Raw genomic sequence first — 23,756 nt, 5'->3', positions numbered from 1 at the left:
GGTAGGTAGTATTCACAGCAGTCTTGGCTGATCCATTGATATCCATCATAAATCTTGGGGAAGATCGACAAATACCACGTGGTTAACGCTGGTATAAGAGGAGATCTTTTGAGCCTCAGCCCCCTTGACATAGCCTTCATGCTCTTACACTGAGATTGGTAAAGCAGGAATTACAAGTACACGAAATAGCCAGTCATTGTTTTAAAGAAGGAGCTCAACCTTGGACATCCCCGAAAGGCCTGCACGATGGTCGCAATAAAAAGCACCTCTGGGCAGGTTGAAGAAGTCACTGATTAACGTCTGACTTACTTGACTTGTTGATGCCAATCCGGCAGAGTCCGATGATGGACCCCATCACGGACCCTATACCAAGACTTTATACTATCCACCATCCACAGTACGGTACTACATACTACTGGGGCTATGGGATTTGCCAAGCGGTCCAAGCCTCGTGCCCAATTTAGCCACTACTAGAGTACCCATCTGTCAACCAAGCTCTCTTTTGCTTACCGATCTGAGCAAAGTTGGGGTAAAGAGATGAAGCAGCATTTGAGCTATGAGATAATCCAAGACTTACCCCAATAATGTAACAGGAAAACAAGGAAACGTCACAACTAAATCAATGTCAATTGGACCGAGATTATTCAAATTCTCGGTGTAAATTGCATTTTGCCTAAATACAATTGCAATTGTCATTTAAAAGTTCACGCGGTAATTCGCCAAGTCGGGAGTTTGGCCTGAGAAGGGGATGAATGAGGTAATGATCTGAGGGATATGGAGCCAAGCCTCCTGACAACCCTGGTACTGTACTGTACTGGATCAAAGATGAATGTCTTTTGGTTGTCAAGTACCCAGAGTTGGGAGTATTTCTCTAAGCAGAAGCCAAGATAAGATAACGTCTTGGTATCCATATGACTCATGAATAGCACAACTAACTTCTATGACATGACATGACATGATTCCTCCGTTAGTTGAAGGTCAAGAGTATCTATCTAATTGAGTCTGTTAGACCTATATTATCTCTAGATGGTAGCAATAGTGACCCATAACATTTACTGCCTGACTCTTTGAATTCCACATTTACCCCGAATAATTTGGGGAACTTGGGGGAAGAAATCGGGGAATGGAGAAGCTTTTCGGTCCTTTCCCCACGGCAACAAAACAGGCGCCGCTGATGACATGCAATACAATGCCCAATATCTTGGCCAATATTATTACCCCTAGGTTGTTCTCCCCTGTCCTTTAGAACAAAGCAGGTACTGTACTTTTGATCGTAAACAAAAGGCCTCAAAATTTACGAGACTGTCAGGAACAACCTATGCAAGTAGAGGCAGGTGTTGTGGGGTCTCTCCTTCCCTCTGAAAACAGAAAGCGCAAAGCACAGACAAGATGACGATCGTTACTCTTCTCTTCTACAACAACAGAATCTAACGTTAGTTTCTTGCGAGTTCACGCATGCGCTCCAATCATTTCTCATCAAAAACAACTACCAAGTCTTCCAGAGAAATTCGAGAAACCGTATCCCTCGAGTACATTCAGGTCGGCAATGGCGCTCCTCACCGGCAAACGAGGTACTCTAGGGTGACATTGCATGGCACCCATGCCCAGCAATGATATCATCGCCGGGAATACCCTCTCCTTCTCGCGGAGCCGCCCAGACTTCCGCCTAGGCAACGGCCAACTTGGCTGCAGTTGCTTGTGATTTACCGACGTCGAACAATTGCATTTGCGATGGCTTTGGACTGTATGTTAGTATATGGCAACAGCTAGAGGAAAGGTACGCTTTGTTGACTCATATACCAAGATGGTGATAGAATGCTCAAACTCACGCGTTCATGATGAAATCAGTCCTGAGGTTATCTTAAAGAAATCAAGAATTGCCCGAACCATCAAACCGTCTCAAACCTAAACCACGCCACGTCCCGCCAAACCCAACAGCCCAAGCCAAGAAGAAACCCCCTAGTCTATAACTCGTCTAATCGCTACTCTAACCTTAGCTTCTATCGCAACCGACGATCCTCCCCATGGGCAACCTCCACAAAGTGCATGACGTTGGGCCTCGGACCCATCGAAATCGTAAAACATCACTCGTGCGCTTCTAACACGTTCTCCACGCCATCCTTGCTTGGCTCTATGGAGTTGAACAAGTTGACTTGGGATGTGAATCTTTATAAAAGGACCAAGAGTTGCGACTCTTGGGAGTTTTCGAATTCTTGTTTGACAGACAGACAGACAGACTGCTTTGTTTGTGTTTCCTCGTGCAAGTTCGTCACCATGTATCGAATTTGGAACATCTACGGTATGTTCTCTTGTCCTGACTTACAGATGGTGATTGTTCACTAACACATTTCAGCGCTTGCCGCCTTTGGCACCATTGGCGGTATGCTTTTCGGTTTCGATATCTCCTCCATGAGCGCCTGGATCGGTTCAGACCAGTATCTCGACTACTTCAATAGTCCTGACTCAACAGCCCAGGGCGGTATCACAGCTTCCATGTCGGCAGGATCCTTTGTCGGTGCCCTCGCCGCAGGAGGAATCGCTGATCGTCTTGGTCGTCGCAAGTCGCTCATGATTGCTTGCCTTTTCTGGATTGTTGGTGCTGTTCTTCAGTGCTCTGCTCAAAACGTTGCGCATCTTATTGTTGGTCGCGTCGTCAGCGGTGTCGCTGTCGGTATTACTAGCTCGCAGGTTCTGGTCTACCTTGCTGAACTGGCGCCTTCTCAAATTCGAGGACGTATCGTTGGTATTCAGCAGTGGGCTATTGAATGGGGTATGTCGCACACATCCGAATACCAGTGTCATTGGTTAACAGAATCCAGGTATCCTCATTATGTACCTCATCTCTTACGGCTGCTCCATCTCAGTCGATGGTCCCGCTGCTTTCCGAATCGCTTGGGGTGTTCAAGCCATCCCTGGCTTTGTTCTCCTTGCCTCTCTCTTCTTCTTCCCCGAGTCGCCGCGATGGCTCGCTCAGCACGACCGCTGGGAGGAGGCTCACTACAACCTTGCTCACCTTCACGCTGGTGGTGATCTCGACAGCCCTGTTGTTCTGGCTGAGATGGAAGAAGTCCGTGAAGCTGTTCGCATCGCTAATGAGTCCAAGGACATTGGCTACCTAGGCCTTTTCGCGCCTGGTATCTGGAAGCGTACCGTTGTTGGTGTCAGCGTCCAGGTCTGGCAACAATTGCTGTAAGTTTATATCTCTAATTCTTGGTTCCTGTTTAGTACTAACTCTGGATCCAGGGGAGGAAATGTCATGCTTTACTACCTCGTTTATATCTTCAGGATGGCTGGCATGACTGGAAACACCGCTCTTACGTCTTCCATTATCCAATATGTCATCTTCCTTGTCACTACCGGTCTCGTATTGCCTTTCATCGACCGTCTTGGTCGCCGACCTCTTCTCATTGCCGGAGCTTTGGTTTGTGCCGTTTTGCACTTCACCAGCGGAGCAGTCATGGCTGTTCATGGTTATCCTGTTGACGGTATTGAGGGTAAGTTATTCTTCATCTCATGTGTTAATGTGCAAGAACTGACTGTTACAAGGCAACGATATCCTTACCTGGGCTATCCAAGGCGCTCCCGCCAAGGCCGTCATCGCTCTGGCTTACATCTTTGTCGGAGTCTACGGTCTTACCTGGGCACCCGTCGCCTGGATCTACGCTAGTGAAGTCTTCCCTCTCAAATACCGAGCCAAGGGTGTTGGTCTCGCTGCCTCTGGTAATTGGATGTAAGTAATCTTGCCACCACAAGCATATTTCACAGACACTAACCACTATCTTCCAGCTTCAACCTCGCTCTAGCGTTCTTCGTACCTCCCGCCTTTACCAACATCCAATGGCAGACATACATGATCTTCGGCACATTCTGTGTCGTCATGACCGTCCACGCATTTTTCACCTATCCCGAGACCGCTCGTAAGACGCTTGAGGAAGTGGAAGCCATGTTTGATCGCAACGTTCCCGCTTGGCAAAGCTCGAAGGCCACTGGCTTTGACGAGAAGATTGAGGCTACTCAGCGCATGAAGGGGGATGTTGGAGGGGAGACGACACACGCTGAGACTGCGTAGATGTTGTGCTATAGTCTGATGTATCTTATTGTATGAGTCAAGAGTTTGTATATACCCGTTTATTTACTACATAAACATGTGTGCAGCACAACTATTGAGATTGTGATGCAGATGCTCAAGTGATGCCCCATTAAGTATCGTATATCTCTGGGTTTATATCACACATGAGACACATTCAACCCGCGACCGCTATTTTCGAGTTGACCCATCTACCCAATACTACCACAGTCCCAAGTCCTCAATCGTCGAATTTGTATTTTTCATCAGAATCGTGCGTCGATGTTTAATATGGATGGAAAGACCGGGCCATAGCGTTCTTTCCTTTCCACATCTATTACCTTCGCAACCCCCAGGCACACCGTTCCTTCCTACCGAGCCTTGACTCCAGGTACAGATTATACGTTCCCATCTTTGCTCAGCTAGGTACCTAAGCTTGACTAGGTACCACTATGCGTATCTCAGCTTGTATTTTCTTCTTGATTTCCCGCAAGACCTGAGCGACCACGATATAAGCAGAAGTACTATAACGTTTGTACCGAGATAATGATGGCGTCTGCTTGAGACGGCTGGTTACAAGAACCTCGAGATCGTCAAAGATCATCAACCAATGATACACCAGGCAAGGAACGATTGGATCACGTCTACACGAGCCTACCATCGCATGACACCCAAGAGTTCTCTTGCGACGTTCGGAGGAAGCAAGTTTACTGATGAGATCGCAACTCAAGAGTTTGTATAGGTGATGAATGGAGGTTCTGAACCTCGTGCTCCTGTTGAGCAAGTCAATCGGGAGAACTTCTTGATGCGGATTGATATCAATCACGCCACCCATTCCACAAGTCGGTGAGCGATATAGTTGTCTGTTATCATGGCTTTTATGATCGATCAGGATGGCTGCTTATATGAGATCGCCAGAATCTATAATCCGATAACGTTAAATGCCGTGGTTTTGAGACCACCCTTGCATGGGATCTTCGGCCGAAAGATCCGGCTCCGGAGCAATAACCTCACGTCGAACCTTTGCCGTACTTCGGGCTCCATAAGCGAGCAAGTTTCGGTCAACGGTCGGCCGCTGATTAATGGGTCCCGAGGTTTACGGCTACTATCATGAAACAATACCCAAAAGTACTATGGATACCATATTCGAAGACTTTCGAAGGATCAAGATACATCACATGGATTGAACGCCTCCTCCGACCTTGGCGTGTTAGACTTTCAACGCCCCGGTTCGCATTGCGTATCCGTCGGACAAACTATACGAATGCAGAACATGATATGAGACGCGCATCGTAAAGAGGGTTCATGACGAACCAAAAGGTTCCGCGTCTGCAACAACAAAATCCTACGCTGAGTTGAATCAAGGCCCCAATTACCCCTCTGGTACTCCAGTACCGAGCCTCGGCACTCTAAGGTTTGATCCAGGGCAGGTAAGCCACTGTATGACCCGGACACGTTTCCTCAGTTTAGAGCTGAAAGGCACTGAAGTCTCATTGCTTGCCTTGTCTCTACCCCATCAAAAAGGACGCCCGGGCCCTAAACATGTCGATCCCCGAAGACACCGGTGCCGAATGATACCCTGGAGGGGCCGGGGATATGTCCGTATGGGAATAGCGTCCGCTCCGGTGGCGGAATAGTGTCAGAGCTAGTTTTGCATTCTCAACGCTTCACAGGCCTTGGTAGGCTTTCCACCGGCCCTATAGACGGAGATAACAACCCCAGATAGACAAGACACGCCGGTTTAGTAATTATTGGGGGTTCAGGTTCGATGTTTGAAGGGAGGGTCCAAGTATCATATCCGTAGTCTAGTCTAGACAAGAACTGACTACAAAAAGGCTGGGGCCCATCGACTGTCTGTCTTTTGTCGCACTAAATCTCTATTTAATCAGAACCCGAATTCCTCGTGATACGCTCCTTCCAAACATCCTGATTAACAACACACGATTCAATTCAAGCAGGTACAAACCCTCCCAGTCGGTCCCAGCGATCTACTGTCCCACAACAACCTCAGATCGAGAGACACAGCATAGAACCTGTTGCCCAACACGCCACAGCGCAAACTCAACCTTAAAAGAACAACAAACTAATTCCAAAATCAGTTCCTCTACCGTTTCACAATGACTCGCGACAACCTTGAGATCGTGCTCGCTGAGCGTCCTACCACCGACATCATTCCAGGCCGCACCTTTACTCAGAAGCACGGCAAGGCACCCACTCCAGATGATCTCAAGGATGGCCAGATCCTCGTTGAGACCCTCTACCTCTCTCTAGACCCTGCCATGCGAGGATGGCTCCGAGGTAAAGACCTTGTTTACTTCGTCTAGATCTCAGTCACTGACACAATGTCTCAGATATGCGATCTTACCTCCCTCCCGTCCAGATCGGCGAGACCATGCGCGGATCTTGCGCATGCCGTGTCCTTGCCTCTAAGAGCAAGCTCGCAAAGGAGGGTGACATTGTCGCTGCCACCCCTGGCTGGACCGAGTTCGCCATTGTCTCCGAGGGTCGATTCGAGCCTACCTCTTACTACCCAGGTGTCCAAGACCCCAAGGACATGCTCTCTGCCCTCGGCATGACCAGTCTCACTGCCTGGGTCGGTATGTCCAAGATCGCTGATCCTCAGCCCGGTGAGCTTGTCGTTGTCTCCGGTGCTGCTGGTGCGACAGGCAGTGTCGCCGGCCAGATTGCCAAGCTCAAAGGCGCCAGAGTTGTTGGTATTGCTGGTGGTGAGGATAAGTGCAAGTGGCTTACTGAGGAGCTCGGCTTTGATGTCGCCCTTAACTACAAGGCCGATGACTTCAAGGAGAAGTTCGCTGAGGCTACCAAGGACTACATTGATGTCTACTACGACAATGGTAAGCTTCTTTTTACCCTTTACAAAAGTACCTAACTAATGTGTCTCAGTTGGCGGTGACATCCTCGACATGTGTCTCATGCGAGCAAAGGAGCACGCCCGCTTCATCGAGTGCGGTCTCGTCAGCCAGTACAACGCCGCCAAGCCCCAAGGACCCCGAGCATTCTCTCAGATCGTCACCATGCGCATCAAGATGCAGGGCTTCATCGTCCTCGACCACGTCAAGGACTTTGCTACCGCTCGTGGCGAGCTGGCCAAGTGGATGGCTGAGGGCAAGCTCAAGAAGACCGAGACTGTTATTCGTGGCGGTCTCAAGGTTGCTGAGCAGGCCCTTGTCGACTTGTACAAGGGTATCAACACAGGCAAGCTGATTGTTGAGATCAAGAACCACAACGAGACACCTTCCAAGTTGTAAGGTGTTTTAGGAGGGGTCAAATGAAGGAGCGGCTTATATAGATGGGCTTTGTTGCTGTTTATGATAGATACCTTACGTATATAATGACTATATTATGATATTTCGAGAGGCTTTCTCACCTGTTACTGCGCTTGGGCATTCACGTACAAATAAGCCCACATCCTCTATTACGGTGCATCTATCTATCGTTGCATAGTTTTTAGATTCGGAATATATACGCGCTGGGCTTGGGTTAGTACATGTAGCGGAAATAAGTGTTCTCCTTGTCCGTCAAGTCCTGGAAAGCCAACTTGGCTCGCTCGCTCTCATCTCCTAGCCCCAACGCATCCCTCCTCTTATTCTCATTACGAAGTACAAAGTACAGAGTAGTCGATGCAAGAATACAAATGATGTAGCTAGATATCGTCAGCGCTTGTGAAAAGATCGGGACATATATGAAACTTACCAGATAATCAAGCCCAGCCAAAGAGCAGGATAATGGTCCTTCTTGGTCTGACTCCAAACAAGTTGAGGACCAACGATATTTCCAACACAGTACGCTACAAAAATCGTGGCCGCCATGAAGCTCTTCTTCGTATGTCCAGCGACATTGGACATGCCAATTGTGATGATAAGACTCACTGTGCCTCCAAAGAAGCCAGTGATGGAATATCCCACCACAGGCGCAGCAGCACGATACGACCACTCACTCTTCCAGATGATTGCGCAGCCTGCAATGACTGGTAGACATGTAAAAACGAGCATGAAGATTCGGATGTTGTTGAACTTGGATCCCAGCCAGCCGGTAAGGAGAATAACGATGAAGCACAGTCCGCCGAGGGGGAACTGGAATAGGATCGAGTGAAGAGTGCTCCAGCCGAAGGTCGAGACGATAAGAGGTCCGAAACCACTGACGGCGCCATTAACAGTATAGGCCGATGCCATCATGAGAGCGATGAGCCAGATCTTGACATCAAGAATGGCCTCTTTTAGCTGCGATCCCTTGAATTTCGTGCATCGTACACCCGTTTGTCCATGTCGCAGACGCTCCACAGCCGCAAACCTCTCTTCAGAAGTAAGGAACCACGCTGAGACGGGCGAATTGGGCATGATGAAGCAGAACAGCCCAAACAGAAACGTCAGAGAGCCAGCGAGGAGGTAGATGTACTGCCATCGCTTCAATCCGCCACCTGTAATCTGTGCAAAACCATAGTTCAGCGCTCCTCCAATGATTGTGAAAATGCCCGTCGATGAGAACCACCAGCTCTGTCGCAAAGATTGCTCCGCCTGAGTATAGTATCCTGAGACGATACACATAAACCCCGTAGGGATGATACTCTCAACAAAGCCGAGAAAGAATCGCTGCACGTAAAGCCCTTGGTAGGACGTCACCGCGGCGGTGAGCATGCATATCGCAGCCCAGACGATGACCACGCCACCCAGTACGCGACCGATGTCGAAGCGTTGCAGGGCGAAAGTCATGGGATACAAACCCGCCAGCATACCAAAGTAGAAGAGTGAGGTTGCCCAGCTGAGACGGCGCGTATCGACGGTTGGTGGCGTAGTTGAGTTGTCGACGACAGTGAGATCGAGATCAGTTGTCATGCCGAAGAGAACGGCTGAGCCAAGAATGGCTTTGTCGTAGTATACCAGACCATCTATTCACAAGTTAGTGAAGGTTCCAGATAGATGAAGGTGGAACGTACAGCCGACGATCATGGCGGGAATGAGAAATATGTCAATCTTCCTCACAGCGCGTGCGGCAACAATAGGATCAATGGCATGTTGTTCCTCGCCCACTATGGCGATAGCTTCATCTCTGTTTCCCATTGTCGCCCGCGCAGATTCATCTGCTTGATTCTCAGCTGTTCCCATGGTAGCGATATCGGACTGTGGCGAGTATCAAAATATGGTGTTGCAACAAACAATGATCAAAAATACCACCGGAAAAGAATTGTCAATAGATACATCGGCCCTTGGCTCTTTTAGCGACATGTACCCTAGCCAAGCAAAAGATTATCATATGATGGCATCATTCTTCATGAGCGAATTTTCTGAGCTGCTCAACTTATCGTTGCATCCCATCGGTAGCCGTTCTAAGCCTCAGGTGCATGTAAGCACCCTTGTAGTTCGTGAGCTAAAGTGAACTACCGTAACATACAGAGTTTTCCTGCATCGCTAGTTTAATTGTTCTGGACCTTTGGCTACGGATGTGAGCCGGGATTAATTTGGCATGGTTCGTGGGGGTTCTCATGGATTGGTTGGTTGATGAATGGTGAGATTTCTTTTATACCAAGGTATGAATCATCGCTGAGCCAAGAACGACCTTTAGAGATAGGGCTTGGTCTCGGTAGAATAGACAGGTATCGCTATTTCATCGATGGGGACAGGCCTCGTCAAAAGATGTGACTGTCAATAATGCTGGAATTCATCAAACTGGCTGAGCCAGATGTCTCATGCATATCTATAACCCAACCATTACTGTAATGCCTATCGCCCTAACGCCTGGCTATGTCAACAATCCTCTGTCGGAATAGTAATATGGTGGTATCAAATCAAAAGATTCTCTTGATACTGGGTCCAACCCACTGCACTTCTGTGCAATTCCTGTTGTTCCTCCACTGTTCAATCCTGTCCGTCAACCATCCTGACTTAAAGTCCACCCATCGATCTTTGCGATCAGGTGGTGGTGGAATGACATTGCCCTTCTCGTCTTTGATCTCGGGTTCAACAATCTTCTCTGGTTGTCTTGGGTCGCCAACACGGAATGATCGTGAGAGAACGCATTTTTGCTCGTCTCGCCCTCGCCAGTTGTATTGAAGACAGTCGCTGCTCTCTTTGCAGTACTTTCCGCATGCTTCGAATGAATCAACCCTTGCTTCAGGCGGCGCAACCCAGTAATCCCATTTTCCGTTGTCCCAATTCTCGGCCACTTCGCGGTCGCCTGGGTGGTGAAATTTCCAGACATCAGAGTAAAGCAACGGGCGCTATAAAAGTTAGCATGTGAAACAAGACTATAATGTACTGACTTACACCCAGCTGTCTTTGAGCAAACTCCCATCGCCAAACCTTGGTCATATCCTCTGGTCGTGTCTTGTGTAGCGTCATGACAGGCTGACACCAGTACTTGTCACTGAACGGGATACTGTGCAAAGGATGCGGGTTGAACAGCGGCCAATACCCCCGCAACGGCACACTGACGTTCCACAAAGCCCAGCCTGTTACGCTATCACCGCAGCAATCGTCCCGTAGCATGGGAAGCCACTTTTCCGCAGCCGGAGGTTCGACATACTGCCCGTACGATGTGGTCTTACGAACCAGGAGTGCCCTCATCGCACCGCGACTGAGCACAAAGCCCGGCCCGCCGTTTGCGAACCATGTCTTGATGTCTTGTTTAACGTCGTGTCTACCGGGTGACGGAGAGCCCATGTATAAAGGCGCATCGGGATCGAAGGTTTGGAGGAAGCGGAAGGCGTTGTCCCAAAAGACGTAGCTATAGGGCTGTTCGTTAGTGGCTTATAGCCGTGGGTTTAAGGATACTGGCAACTCACGTATCAGTCTCGAAGAAAAAGTAGAACTCTTTGTTGGGTCTCATTCTCCAGGCTCGCTCAATCATAGGAAGGAACTTGAACTTGTCCATTCTCCAGCCTTGGATGCGCGCAGTCGCCTCCTTATCCACATCCAGAGTTCCATTGGCTCGCATCTCCTTCTGCCATATGTAGTTGACGAAATCGGGGTTATCATGGTAGTAGATGGAAGGTGAATCGGCGAGGACATCGATCGCTTGGTGGCCGTGGACAGTCTCGTCAAGATCCGAGTAAACCAGCAACTCGTCCTTATCAAAACAAGCACTAACGCTATTGAACTGTGCGTCGAGTTTGTCTTTCGTATCGGCATGGCCCATCTTCAGAACAGGCTGGATCGTCTGGAGGAGATGCTTGGGAAAGGTAGCGCATAGGTCTTCGGTCGTCTTGCCGGCAGGGTCGACAGATACTGGGTAGAAGTAGCTCGTTGTGGAAAAAGAATAATATTCGGATACTCCATAACTGCCGTGGATAACACCCCAAAAGACGAGGATGAGAAAGATGATGGTGCATAGACCGGCGATGGCCATGCGACTGAAGCGTTTGTTGAGCATTAGTCGCCGGCTGGATGAAGACCAGACTGAAGGCATCGCAGCTGGGTATCAAACATGGCACTCAGGGCCTTGTGCTGCTAAGGAAATGCCTTTGACTGCTACTGCTACGGAGGAGCGACATTCATGATGGAGAACGAGAACGGGAACAAGGATATTTCTTGGGGGTGACGCATCCGTCTTAGGGGTAGAGGTCCACTAAAAGCGAACCCCTGTCGCAGGAGCAGGAGCCGACGACTCATGGTGTTCTGGTTGTTGGGCTAGAACGAGTCTCGGAATTTTCTCTAGGGGCATTTTATTCTTATTCAAACAACAAAAGCAAATTGAACGAGACAGTCGGAAAGATGTTAACTTTAAAGGTTAATTGTGCCGTTTTCGGAGGCTTAGAACAAAACGTCACCGTTGAACTCAAAGTTACAAAACAGTCAGCGAACGACACGATAACCTCAGTGAACTACCCATGAAACTAGAAAAGAGAAGAGTTGGATAGCTTGAACTACCGAGATGTCTCCCTTGTTACTATACTATTAGTAGCTTTTAAGTAGATACTAATATCTATATGATAGTATGTCGAGTTCATCATGCCTGTGTTCTATTTCGGTCTCTAGGTCACTTGTTTCCATGTACAACGAACTAATCCCCTTTTCTGGTAGTTATTCTTCTGCAAAAAGGAGCATTGTATAATTTTACGTTTTGTCGTTTTGTTGAGGCGAAAATGTTAGCTAAAGGTCAGTAGGTAGATTATAGCAGTTCCGGTGACAAAAAGAAAATGAAGTTGTCTCTGAGACACTTCCATCAGCCAAGAAAATGCCTAAATAAGCTATTTTCAGCCCAGCTTATTGTCTTCGGAGACTGTTGGGTCTCCAGAACGAGCCTCCGAGTGTTGGCGGAGAGAGCGTCGTAAATGGAGTCGTGGAGGTGATACGCAAGAGATGCCCTTAAGGCGGACATTGGCATTGAACAAACTTACAGTCCATACATATGAGAATCTATTCCAAGATGGAACGATACTTTCCGTATATATGCATATATCCTCACCCTGACTGGTTAGAGATAGTTCAAGCACAGCGTCGAGTTGCAGAGTCGCAAGAGGCTGAGGAAGCAACATAAGCCCAGACGCAGCACTTCCAGCCACATTTCGTATTTTGTCTTTTTCGCCAATGTTCACATGCGAATTGGCGACAGTTTATTGAGTTCCAATTCAAGTTGACTTATTTTAATGCTTTTATCTTTTATCGCCAAGGAACTTGCCGTCATTTGATTCATGGTCATGACGTCTTGTGATGGGAACCTATTGCTTCAGTCTCAGTCTTGGTCCTTGTGATGTTGGGCAGGTGGAATGTAGCCTTGGGATATAAACCGCTGCTCTCCGACAGACAGAATCCTTTGTTTCACCCAAAAAGCACATTCACCAAGAAATACTCGAAATGCCTCACAGGACTGACCCCGACGGAAATTTTCCTTACATTGAACCTCCATCTCACGAAGGACTCAAGGCTATCAAGTTACCGCCCCCATACACGGGAACACCATGGAAGATCTTTGTTTCCGATATTAAACTCTTCTTCCAAAACTTCTTCTATCTTCCTTACCTCTTCATTCCTCTGTATCCGTGGCATTCAGGAGAACTCTGTGAGCTGTACCCTTCTGCGGAGAACCTCACAGATATTGCCCTCCATGTTGTTCTTGCCGTAATGCAATTGGGTTTCTTGATCTCGCTCTTCACATTATCATTTCTTCCGACATTTACCTATGTTGGCTATGTCGCTGTCTACTTTGCGCTAAACGAGCTCATCTGTTGGCATTTCAACAGAGGAATTCCCCGCAGTGGCCTGAAATCGACGGAAGATGACCTTTCTCAAAGTTGGCCTCGACACGACAATGAAACTTGGATCTTTCTCAACGGTATCTGCGTAGGGTGAGCTATCTGAGAAACTGTTATTTTGGTTAAAATAACTAACAACAAGTGTTCAGCAAAAACTGGTTTCAGAAGAACATCGATCGCCTTTCAAGGACTTTTCATCGGCCAGTGATCGGTATTCACAACAGAACGTAAGAACACCCACCATCAAGATTATTCTTTCTAACGTCTCTAGCGCCGGTGTTGTTTTCGATCTCATCCAGTGTTTGATCCAACGAGCCCTCCTCTACGCAACCCAAGATGTCAGAGAATGCTACGTCCTCGTCAAAAACGCCCTCCTGGACGACCAAAAGAAGAAAGTCGTCTTCATCCTACACTCCCAAGGCGGTATCGAAGGCGGTATGATCATAGACTGGCTCCTCGACGAAATGCCCCTCGACAAGCTCCAGAAACTCGAAGTGTACACTTTCGGCAATCTCGCGAATCACTTCAGCAATCCATGCCGTGGCAACGATCCGAGTTCACCTGTCATCCCACATATCGAGCACTACGTCAACGAGAAGGACTTTGCGTGTCGCTTCGGAGTTCTTAATTTCACACGACACTACACCCAGAACGAGAATCGATTCGCGGGGAAAGTCTTTATTAATCGAGGTGGCGGACATCAGCTCAACCAGCATTATCTCGATGACATGTTCCCTCTGGACAGTGACCTTCGACAGGCACGGAATGCAAGAGAGGGAGATTTTATGAACAGAAAAGTCCGAGTCAGGAAGGATAATACTATCAGGGAGACGAAAAGAGCAGAGCTTCCCCAAGGATTTACGGTTACTTGGGATTCTGGTGCGACGAATGGAGAGGTCAGGCCAGACGAAGTTCCCCGGATGGGAGACCTGAGTCGATTGTGGAAGTATCGGAATGGTAAACTGCCTGACTTTTATAAAAGTGCTTTAGTAGATGGCACTGAAGATTGAGAGAGTAGCATTGGCGTGTCTAACCACTCCAGCCTCGAGACAGTATATGTCACTGCGTATACAGATATGAGTCAAGTAAGCAATAATGAGATGCATTTCTTGGTGCTCTCGAAAAGTGTATCACTCGATATCTTGAGAACCGCGTCCTTGGACATTCCTCGCCCTCACACCTTCATCTCCTGATGCTGTCCTAAACACTGAACTCGACGATACATTCTCCCTCATCATAACACCGTCCCCTTCGCACTCGCCTGTGTTATCCCCGCAATCAACACTCTTATTTCCGCTCCCGAATCTCTCTCTAACCCAGGGCAGGAGATTATAATATCCGCCACAAGCAAAAACACCACACCAGAGCACAAACTCCGTCGCATAGATAACAATCCCCAAGATGTCAAGCTCAGGCTGGAAGAACACTGAAACTAGCGAAAAGACATCTCCAGCTGCGTCGATGGCGACAAAGAGGAACGAGATTCCGCGGACAGTTCGATGCTGCCAAATATCCCAGTAGTGTGTTAGCACTCCGGCTGCGAGTAATGCTGCGGATAGAGAGGCCATTAAAATCAAGGGCCATTCTAAGTCTTTCGATCTGGCGATACGAAGCGCTATGATAAGAGAAGCTTGAATGCCGCCCATAACGACTGCGATGGGAACGACCACGAGAAGAGAGCGATAGACACTCCATTTCTATTGGCTGTTAGCTACTACCTACACCGATCGAAAAGGCAAACCACTTACTCTTTCATAATAGTAACATTGGATCCACGTAACAAGACTCAGGAGCGTCAAGATCTGAGGTTGAATTCGCAACGCGATGTTAAAGTCTTTGACAATATTGTACACTCCTAGCGGAACACCCGCCCATGCCCAGAGCATCATCATCGATGGTTGTAACCCTGTGGCATTATGACGGCGGTAGTTGACAATGATTTGCGGAATCAACTATGAGATATTAGTTGCGCTTCGCTTATACGCGATGTTGGATCAAGTCACGAACCTGGATTGACCAGCACACCTAAGAATGTTAACAACTGCATTTGTTCGTCAGGAAAGCGACTTACGGCCCCTAATGTGCCAAGGATGTTGGCTGCGACTGGAACGTCCATTTCCTCATCAATGGCTTGTATATAAACTCAGACACAATGGTTGAAAAAGTTGAATGACAAGCCAACTTTGAGAGCTCTGATGGTGAAGCGAGAGAAATTGACGCGCGCCGAGAACTGTTAAGCTACACTAACAAATTTGGTGGAGATGCCTAACAACTGCAACATCCGGATCCTTATGGATGTTATTAGGCCAACACTGCCAAATGTCAGGACGGGATTACCATAGTAAGTGACGTAAATTATTAATAACCTTGCAATTGAGGCCGTCGTCTATTTCTGCGTAACCGAATTTGTGATCAAATAACCCCATTTCGCCCTTTTCCCGTCCCATACCAAAACCTTTTAGAAAGTAGTCTGCAGCTTAGGATAATCCTTAGCATGAACATGCAAATCAGCATAGATAGCAGCCGACTGGTCATCAGCAAGATGCTTCATGCGCTTCACGTCGTCCTCTTCGAGATGCTCAAGAACCTTTTCCGGCTCCTCCTTTCCGTCCTTCTCGTCCTTCTTCTGAGGCTCAACGGCCTTCTCAATGCCTTCCGACTCTCCAATGAACAGGATCTGGGCATTGGGATAGTCGAAGTGGGCGGGCTTGGAGGGTAGCCAGCGCAGAGAGCGAAACTCGTCAATGATTCTGATCAGTTAGCATTAGACATCGAGAGAGAAGCGGAATGTATTTACTCTTTGGGGAAGCCAGGTCCTTCGGGCAATTGGGCGTTCTGGGGTCCTGGAAACTGAGGGTTCTTGGTACTGATAATGAAGCTTCCCTTCTCCTTGAGACCCAATTCTTTTTGAACCTCATCAAGCTTCTCGGGCAAAGTGGTCAAGTAAGCCAAATGACTCTCCCGACCTGTCGAAGTAATGGCGTAAACGCCCTCACCAACAGGCTTGGCGGGTGGTGTACGACGAGTACCGGCAGACTTGGTATCGTACTCGTCCGCAGATAAAAACTCCTTCTTAATCTCCTCATAGGAGGCGTGAGACTTTTCGACAAATACCATGTACTTCTCTTTTCCACTCTCGGGAAGGGTCTTCTTGGGAAGAGCAAGGAGTCGTGTGTTGCCAGCATCAGCAATGGGACCATCGCCGAGACGAGCGTCCTTTGCGATAGGGCGTAGCATGATGAAGGATCGGGCGATATCGTCAACACTCTCAGGGTCTTCGAGATTCACGCGACCGCGGATGAAAAAGTAGATGATGCCCTTCTCAAGGATGTTGGAGGGAACATCAGGCTCTTCGGCAGGCTGCACGGCATCGTCGCCATTGGACTCGTTCTTCTCAGGCTTGACAGTGTCCTCATCCTTCTTCTCAGTGTCGTCCTTCTTGTCCTTGGATTCATCCTTCTTCTCGTCCTTTGACTCGTCCTTATCTGACCTGATCACCACATCATCGAGTGTAGTCTGACCATCAGTCTTGGTGCGCTTGGCATCGGGTGCATCCTGCTCGATCTGATGCTTCTCGCCGGTCTGTTCTTCACCATTGGTCTTCTCAACGTCTTCGTGCTTTGAGTCAGTCATTTTGGGCAGTCAATGGTAACGTAACGGAGACAATTGATGATTTGAGAGTATGTAGAATTCAGGAAGTAAGTCGCAGAGGAACGGGAAGGTGCGTAGAACACGGTGGACGCGTCGCGTTTGAATGTTGCACAAGTGATGTCATAGACATTGACCTTCCAGCAGGTCATCGACTACATCGATCTTTCCATCTTTCGTGCCGTTTTCGCGTTGTCTGGTCAAACGTCAAATCGATGCCATCATATGTTTCGGTTAGACCACTAGCGTTTCGCCTGACGTCAGTGTCATTGTTGAGATGAGTTTACAAGACATCACAACCAGAAATATTAGCCGCCGGGAGTATAGGAGATTAGACACTTTATTTCAGCTTACACGGGCATCTATACCACTTTGCTTTGGCGCCTAGGTCTCGCAGAATAATTCATCTGTTACAGTAGTTCAGCCATTGATTCGGGCGATGTAGGAAAATGAGAACCGCTCTTTGCTGAAAGACTTGATTTGATATATTGATAGAATTGACAGAACTCTCTATATTCGATAGTATGCTTCACTAATAGTCGAACTAATTGCTTAAAGGCTTCCGATAGATCGGAGACCCAGCACTGGACCATTAGCCAGTGGAGTTATCGGCGGGGGACTTCTTGGGCATGAATGCGCTTTGCTCTATGAGGAGCTTTCCTACTCGTGTCAGGGCCGTAAAGCATGCCTTATCGTTGGCAAGGCGAGTCGCGGGAGAGTTTCAATTGGAGGGATGTCCTCCTTTGATACAGTGATGGGGTGAAGCACTCGACCGACTGGCAAGCTCGGTTAGGTCGAGTCTTGTGAGAGGGGGGAGATACGGCAGTCTTGATTCCATTGGTAGGGTCCGTCGAATAGGATGTGTGTCAAACTTATCGTGGCGATGTCGCGCTGCATAACCATGTAAACACAGAATGCTGAATAACCGTTGGGGAACAACATTCCCAGCTAGGAGAAGCATGTTAGCCGTGCCCGTACACTTGAGATAGGCAGAACCATATCTGTTATTCCGGTCGTACTTTTGCGATCTCACAAACCTACAGACAGTCTGATCCAGCGTGTCTAGAGATTTGGGGGATAAGCTGAGAGAAGTTGATGCGCCTTTGCTCTCGAGGCATAGTTGTGCTTCGTCAGCAGGCCAATCCTGGGTTTTCTCTATAGCGAATAAATATATGCCAAGGGTATTTCGTTCACTTCCGGGAAAGGAATGGATGCGTACGTACCGTCGTTGGTTAAGTCTTCCATACCCTTTCAGCGGAGACGAACCCGGTTGTGGGCAGGGGAAACTTCTGTACCACAAAGTTATCTGACGCTCTACCAATGTAATTGATAGAATCCACAAGCGATTGTGGCGAAGATAATTGTGAGGAGTATGTGCAAGGTTGAGTTGTTGCGAGAGATTTGACTTGCGGCCCCCTTTCATCACTGGTTCCCAGTGACACCGTTCTAACACACTCGCGAAGAACTACTCGATTAAAGCTCAGGCAAAGAAATATCCGGACCGGTTCCCGCGTACGTTCAATTTCCTAGTGATGAACGAGAGAACATGTGCTCCTGCAGATGACCACTAATCTCTTAGGGTCTGATTCAAGCGAGCTTGTTGGAACAAAGTCCAGCAATACTTCATGGTTCCGGTCGCTCTTTTGTTATGTGCGCATAAACATCAATCTACCAAGGGCAATTCTGACGCAGGTTCCATTAACTCTAGTTACTCCTTAGTTGAAGTATAGGGCTAACCTCCAGTCCATCACTAACTTAGTTTGCGTAACCGTAGAAATGCGAGAGGGGGGTCTCGGAAAGCATTGGAATTATAATTATGTCAAATTGCAGAAGTGTCACGTTTATTCATTCAGACTCTAGGCAGATAACTTTGTTGGGGGCTGGCATGGCTGAGAGTATAACTCTGATTGAGAGGCACGACTGGTTGAGTTTGGCTCACATGAAGGCTTCCTTCACGAACCTAGCCAGGAATTTATGGTATAAATACTTCGTTCTTTCCCAGAGAAGACTATCTCCTTTTCTCTCTTGGCATCTTACTCTTTCTCTCCACCTTCACCACACCCATCGCCTTTCTAGAACAGGAATCCCAAGCAACTACCGCACCAAAACAAACGTCAGAGTATCGGAAGTTGACCGCTGGAATTCTAAAAGATAAAACATCCTGAGAGATTTTCTAAAGCTTAGACCGGATTTTAGGCTGCTTTACTTTGGCGCCCTAAGACTTAGGCAAGATGTCTTCAACTTCAGATGATAGACTGACGAAGCTCCCAGGCGAGATTCTCAGAGACATCATCGTTCAGCTAGAAACCAAGTCCAGTATCGACCGCTTACTTGAAGCATATCCTTCTATGTCCTCGCTCTACTCGAGCTGCGAGCGAGGTATCTTGGAGAGCATCTTGGCCAATCTGTTTGCCGACGATGTGGACGATAAAATCCGAAAGGATGTGTTGGCAATCATCAAATTTCCGAAGCCCAAAGAAGAAGATGAGGATGATGACGAAGAAGAAGAAGATGAAGAAGAAGAAGAAGAATATTATTGGGAAAGAACCCGCAGTATAAACGTAAAGAAATGGCAATGGTCGGACTGGCCACAGTCTCCCAAAATTGGTTATCTCCAAAAGGTCCATCGTCTCGTCAGTCGAATTATCGAATTCATTGAGGACTACATCTCAAAGGCAACAAGCGAGTATCCTCCTCGCGCTTACCTCGGTCTACCAGACCTAAAGACCGGGAAAACCAGCTTTATGGGCAGCTTGCTTGAGACTAGATTTCTTCCATTTACCACCCTGAGGCGCTCTGAGCGTTACCGTCTACTACGCGCTTTTGTGAGATACGAGCTGCTCTGCGAAATTCACAACACCCGCGAAGATAAATGGCGTGTTCCCAAAGACTATCGCAAATTCAACGCTTTTGGTACACCCAATGCTCCGGATCCAAAAGCATTATTATCCGTACATGAGTACTATATAGGGCTATATGGCGCAGTGTTTGCCCATTGCGGCGATGCGTGGTTGCCCGACCTACCAAGCTTTTTGTCGTCTGATGCGGCTGGAAAAGCTACAAATGTTTCTTCGACTGCGCCGAAATATCTCCCACTGGAGTTCCCTGACAATCTGTTCTTCGGTGCAGAGGCTTATCTGAAGGATCTAGGCATTGGAGGGAGCAGAGTAACGGCGGAGTTGGCAGGCTGCGGCCTGGATCTACTCACACGCGTCCTTAGCTGCTTGAAAGGACATCCTAGGGGAGTGGAGTACATCAAAGAGTGGCTGGAGGGTTTCGTGGACGGGCAAGAATATATGTTTGAGCCGTGGATCAGGGCACAATATAATCCGCGCCACGACAAAGAGTATTATTCTGTTTACAGAGAGCTAATAATGTCATCTCGCTTCTCCAATGAGTTACTGAAGAGCGAAGAGGAGAACAAAAAGCTGAACAATTATCTCTCAGGTAATGACCGGTTGGGCTATCTGAGCCTTCCACGATGGTGCAGGGCACACAAGCTCCAGCTTCATATATACCAACAACGAGCATGGGGACTTTTCGATGACCATAGATTCTATCCGGATACAACTTGCCACTTCCCGACAATCGAAAACCTTGTTGATCTACAAGGTGAGGATGATGATTTTGAGGGAGAAATTCAGAGAAAGGCGGAACGAAGGAAACGAAGGTCAAAGCACTGGCAAGATTACCTGGCTGGAGTACGTCCTGATGAGCCCGTGTCTCTGACATATTATGAGAGACCAAAGTCGAGACTCTTTGACGCGGTAGCCCCTATGGATCTACCTTGGATCGCCGACGAGTACCAATACTCTGACGACCAAGGCAGTGTACTAATAAGGAGAACTGGCTGTCGAAAGCCTAAGAGATGAAACAATTCTACACTTCATGAGAACTTAGGCCGGCTCTTAGGCTATTTAATTCTGGCACCATAAGCCTCAGAGAATAATATTCTGTAATTTACACACCTCAGTAACGTTTGTGATCTCTTCAAGCCTGCATATAGCTCTCGAGTTGAGCTGAGCAAGGGCCTTTGGGGTAGAGGCAGTATGCTAGCCGCACAACCCCTGGTTGTATCCGTTGTCGCTTCAGTCCTTTCCTTGAATGATTAACTCTTTCTTTGTTACATTGGGGGTAGCCGGATGACCCAGGTCGATCCAACCTGACAAACCGCTTTGTTTAACCCTAAACATCGTATTCGTGTATATGGCCGACTTGAACATCTTTTCTATCGTTCCTGAGAATGTCGGGGCGCATTTTCAATAGATACTCTCCCATCCTCACTAATTAGACAAGGCGTCCGCTCATGTTGAGGATCATCACTGGTGATCGTACTATCGGTCTCGGCTGTTATCAAGATGTTGAAAGTCTAGAGGCAACGTTCGAAGGTGTACAATAGCAATTGGCTGCACTCTCGTCAGGAGTTCGGATTTCTCGTGTGGTAGATCAAGAGCGCGGCATTTTGAACATCCTGTAACAAAATCAGTAACGGTTCTTCTCGACACAGTATATGCTCGTAAATTCAGAGAGAAAGGTCATTCTCTGGATTGGCGTTTGAAATCGTAGACGTTTCGATCACAGCCCGTGTATAGCCTAAAAGCCCTCGCCAGCTGGAAGTCTTGTTCTAGACTTGGTGTCGCAGTCAAATTCAGCCCTTATCTTTTGATCGATACCCGTGTCACAATCAGTTTCGAGGTCGCCCTGGGTAGGGGGTTCTATGTGATCTCGGTCAGGCTCTGAAGGAACTATACAGATTATGATCAGCGGTGTTGTAGTCATACTCATAAATGGACGAACACGAGCCCAAGCATATCTGAACACATGCTCAGCCCAATAGACAAACCTTAGATCTGTCATTTTCTCCCAGCTGACCACCTTTCTGTTCGAATCCTTTGACCTGACATCCTTTCTGCCGTACAAGACTAGTCGTACTGAGTAGTGAATATGGACATTAGCTCCACTGTTCCATCGGCTCCTACTCCTCTCAACCGATGAACAGGCTTGCGGACGGTTCTATTAGAGCCACCAACCAGTAATGTACTTTTCCAAAGCCAGCTCTGGAATCTTATCCTCGTATCACCGGTGTCAGCACCCGTGGTGTTGCTCTCGGCGGTTTAAACGATGCCACAATTTCGCAGAACCAAGCGATCGGTATCAAGGTTGTCCAGGTCTCGAGTACTAGATCGGTGGTTTCGATCATTGGGCTTATCATGATACTCGTAGTGATCGAAGTTCCGGCCGTGATTTACTAATCGTCGAGGCTGGCGAAGATGGAAGGCCCATTAGTCTCGGGCGATAGATTCCTACTATGTTTCTTTTCTGTCACTCATGTCAGCCACCCGGCGATCGTCTCACCGATACTCATTTGCAGCTTACACCAAACTCCCAGATCATAAGGCAGCCCAAGCCAGTATGGCGCTCCAGACTACTTCGGGGCACAGGTCCCTATATATGGGGTTGAGCGTGACTCGCCCCAGTGGTGAAAATGTATCAGAACACCTACTCGAAGCTTCGGGTTTCAGAGCTTGGCTCCTTGATCTCTTCTCGTACGCTCTCAGCAGCCAAATTTGCTGGCGTTCTTTAGGTCATTATTCTGTCGGTCGTATCAGCTTCTCGAAGTCGAAGTTGCTGTACTAAGGTCTCGGTGACTTCGTAGTTGTTTGGGCCGTGTGTTCGGTATACTGCTATGGTGGTCGAATTTAATAGACGATGTAATTCGTTTCGTGTCTATTGAAGTCAGTGCGGATATCGGGTTTGTTCAGTCGCTTTAACTATTCATTCGGGTCCTCACTTTTGAGGAGATAGACCGTAAGGAGCCACCGCGGTACCAATGTCAGAGATGGTCTCTTCAGTCGTCGCCATGGAGCGCGACTGAAAAATGATTTGTCGTCAAGCAGGATGTCTATATTCTTGACTGGTCTCAGAAACGTATTGCTGTTCAATGTTGCTCTCTTTGGCAGCATTTCGTGTGGCGGGGATTGTGGGTTCCTCTGCTATTCGGGATTGGAAGAGGCTCAAGTAGAACAAGTCAAGACGCGCCGAACTCTGACCTTGTCGACGCTTTTAATGGTAATGTGTTGTCCTTCTGCCGTTTCCTCTTCACCTGTTAGCGAATGTGTTCTCGGTCGAACGGCAAGATCGTGTTCGTACAAAGCCTCTGGGGTTCGTGGCGAAGTGTGGGACATGACTTGAGCATCACAAAGAGCACAAAGAGCGTATTTCAGCTACAGCGTCTAAGCAGTAAAAGTTCAGCCAGATCCCTTTACCATAACAGGTTGAGTCTGTTCCGAACGACCAGATCTCATTTTGGTTTTTGCAACTTGAACGGGTGCGGTGTTTTACTTCATCGACACCAGCAGGTGACCTAGAAACGGATCGAATAGCGGTCGAATACGATCAGCCCAGCCAACAAGGAACCAGGTGGACTTCGATCCTGGTGGTGTGATACGTTCAAATTCAGTGCAGTCAGAAGAGATGGGAATTGTCATGTGGATATCTATGTAGGTGCTACATTCATTCAGTCGCGATATCACAGGACAATCAAATATAGGTAGTGTTGTGATGTTGGGTGTTTGATTGATTTTTAGCTATGAGAAGCAATACCCAGTTTCCTTCATCTGACCCAAACGTCCCATCCTTCTCACTCCCATGGACAGACTCCAGTTGCGAATGGAGCGTGCACCGGTTGTGCTTACAAGAGCTACAAGCGATATCACACCATGAACCGGAGATTTACAGTGAGATGTCCATTGTAGCTCTTGCAAACACGACCGTGGCACGGTCCTTTCCCAACCAATGTCGAAGTCCAGCCCACTTGACTGCTTGTCAAGGACT

The 23,756-nt window shown here is 48.0% G+C and overlaps 8 protein-coding genes across 8 annotated transcripts; 4 read left to right on the top strand and 4 right to left on the bottom strand.

The window, feature by feature from the left end:
- Positions 1–2,274: 2,274 nt before the first annotated feature.
- FIESC28_11088 (uncharacterized protein) lies at positions 2,275–4,069 on the top strand (the record flags this gene model as incomplete). The annotated part of the gene is made up of 6 exons (XM_031165217.1): positions 2,275–2,299; positions 2,354–2,770; positions 2,820–3,189; positions 3,244–3,494; positions 3,547–3,730; positions 3,787–4,069. The coding sequence occupies 6 exons, from the start codon at positions 2,275–2,277 to the stop codon at positions 4,067–4,069; spliced, it is 1,530 nt and encodes a 509-aa protein (XP_031010727.1).
- A 2,114-nt stretch (positions 4,070–6,183) lies between these two features.
- Positions 6,184–7,335, top strand: FIESC28_11087 (uncharacterized protein; the record flags this gene model as incomplete). Its single annotated transcript, XM_031165216.1, has 3 exons — positions 6,184–6,364; positions 6,418–6,921; positions 6,971–7,335. 3 exons carry the CDS (start codon positions 6,184–6,186, stop codon positions 7,333–7,335), a joined length of 1,050 nt encoding a protein of 349 aa, XP_031010726.1.
- Positions 7,336–7,567: 232 nt separating this feature from the next.
- On the bottom strand, positions 7,568–9,189 carry FIESC28_11086 (uncharacterized protein; the record flags this gene model as incomplete). Its single annotated transcript, XM_031165215.1, has 3 exons — positions 7,568–7,730; positions 7,781–8,972; positions 9,021–9,189. The coding sequence occupies 3 exons, from the start codon at positions 9,187–9,189 to the stop codon at positions 7,568–7,570; spliced, it is 1,524 nt and encodes a 507-aa protein (XP_031010725.1).
- A 680-nt stretch (positions 9,190–9,869) lies between these two features.
- FIESC28_11085 (uncharacterized protein) lies at positions 9,870–11,691 on the bottom strand (the record flags this gene model as incomplete). Its single annotated transcript, XM_031165214.1, has 4 exons — positions 9,870–10,301; positions 10,348–10,807; positions 10,866–11,432; positions 11,660–11,691. The coding sequence occupies 4 exons, from the start codon at positions 11,689–11,691 to the stop codon at positions 9,870–9,872; spliced, it is 1,491 nt and encodes a 496-aa protein (XP_031010724.1).
- A 1,185-nt stretch (positions 11,692–12,876) lies between these two features.
- FIESC28_11084 (uncharacterized protein) lies at positions 12,877–14,284 on the top strand (the record flags this gene model as incomplete). Its single annotated transcript, XM_031165213.1, has 2 exons — positions 12,877–13,367; positions 13,417–14,284. The coding sequence occupies 2 exons, from the start codon at positions 12,877–12,879 to the stop codon at positions 14,282–14,284; spliced, it is 1,359 nt and encodes a 452-aa protein (XP_031010723.1).
- A 120-nt stretch (positions 14,285–14,404) lies between these two features.
- On the bottom strand, positions 14,405–15,390 carry FIESC28_11083 (uncharacterized protein; the record flags this gene model as incomplete). Its single annotated transcript, XM_031165212.1, has 4 exons — positions 14,405–14,971; positions 15,023–15,226; positions 15,282–15,299; positions 15,346–15,390. The coding sequence occupies 4 exons, from the start codon at positions 15,388–15,390 to the stop codon at positions 14,405–14,407; spliced, it is 834 nt and encodes a 277-aa protein (XP_031010722.1).
- Positions 15,391–15,732: 342 nt separating this feature from the next.
- FIESC28_11082 (uncharacterized protein) lies at positions 15,733–16,907 on the bottom strand (the record flags this gene model as incomplete). The annotated part of the gene is made up of 2 exons (XM_031165211.1): positions 15,733–16,024; positions 16,072–16,907. The coding sequence occupies 2 exons, from the start codon at positions 16,905–16,907 to the stop codon at positions 15,733–15,735; spliced, it is 1,128 nt and encodes a 375-aa protein (XP_031010721.1).
- A 2,246-nt stretch (positions 16,908–19,153) lies between these two features.
- FIESC28_11081 (uncharacterized protein) lies at positions 19,154–20,794 on the top strand (the record flags this gene model as incomplete). The annotated part of the gene is made up of 1 exon (XM_031165210.1): positions 19,154–20,794. The coding sequence occupies one exon, from the start codon at positions 19,154–19,156 to the stop codon at positions 20,792–20,794; it is 1,641 nt and encodes a 546-aa protein (XP_031010720.1).
- Between the last annotated feature and the right edge of the window lie 2,962 nt (positions 20,795–23,756).

Source organism: Fusarium coffeatum, assembly GCF_003316985.1.
Source record: "Fusarium coffeatum strain FIESC_28 chromosome Unknown BRIP53273_contig_359, whole genome shotgun sequence".
NCBI classification, from domain to species: Eukaryota; Fungi; Ascomycota; class Sordariomycetes; order Hypocreales; family Nectriaceae; genus Fusarium; species Fusarium coffeatum.
Note: the sequence above shows the minus strand (reverse complement) of the source record. Positions and strands in the feature narration are given on the sequence as shown.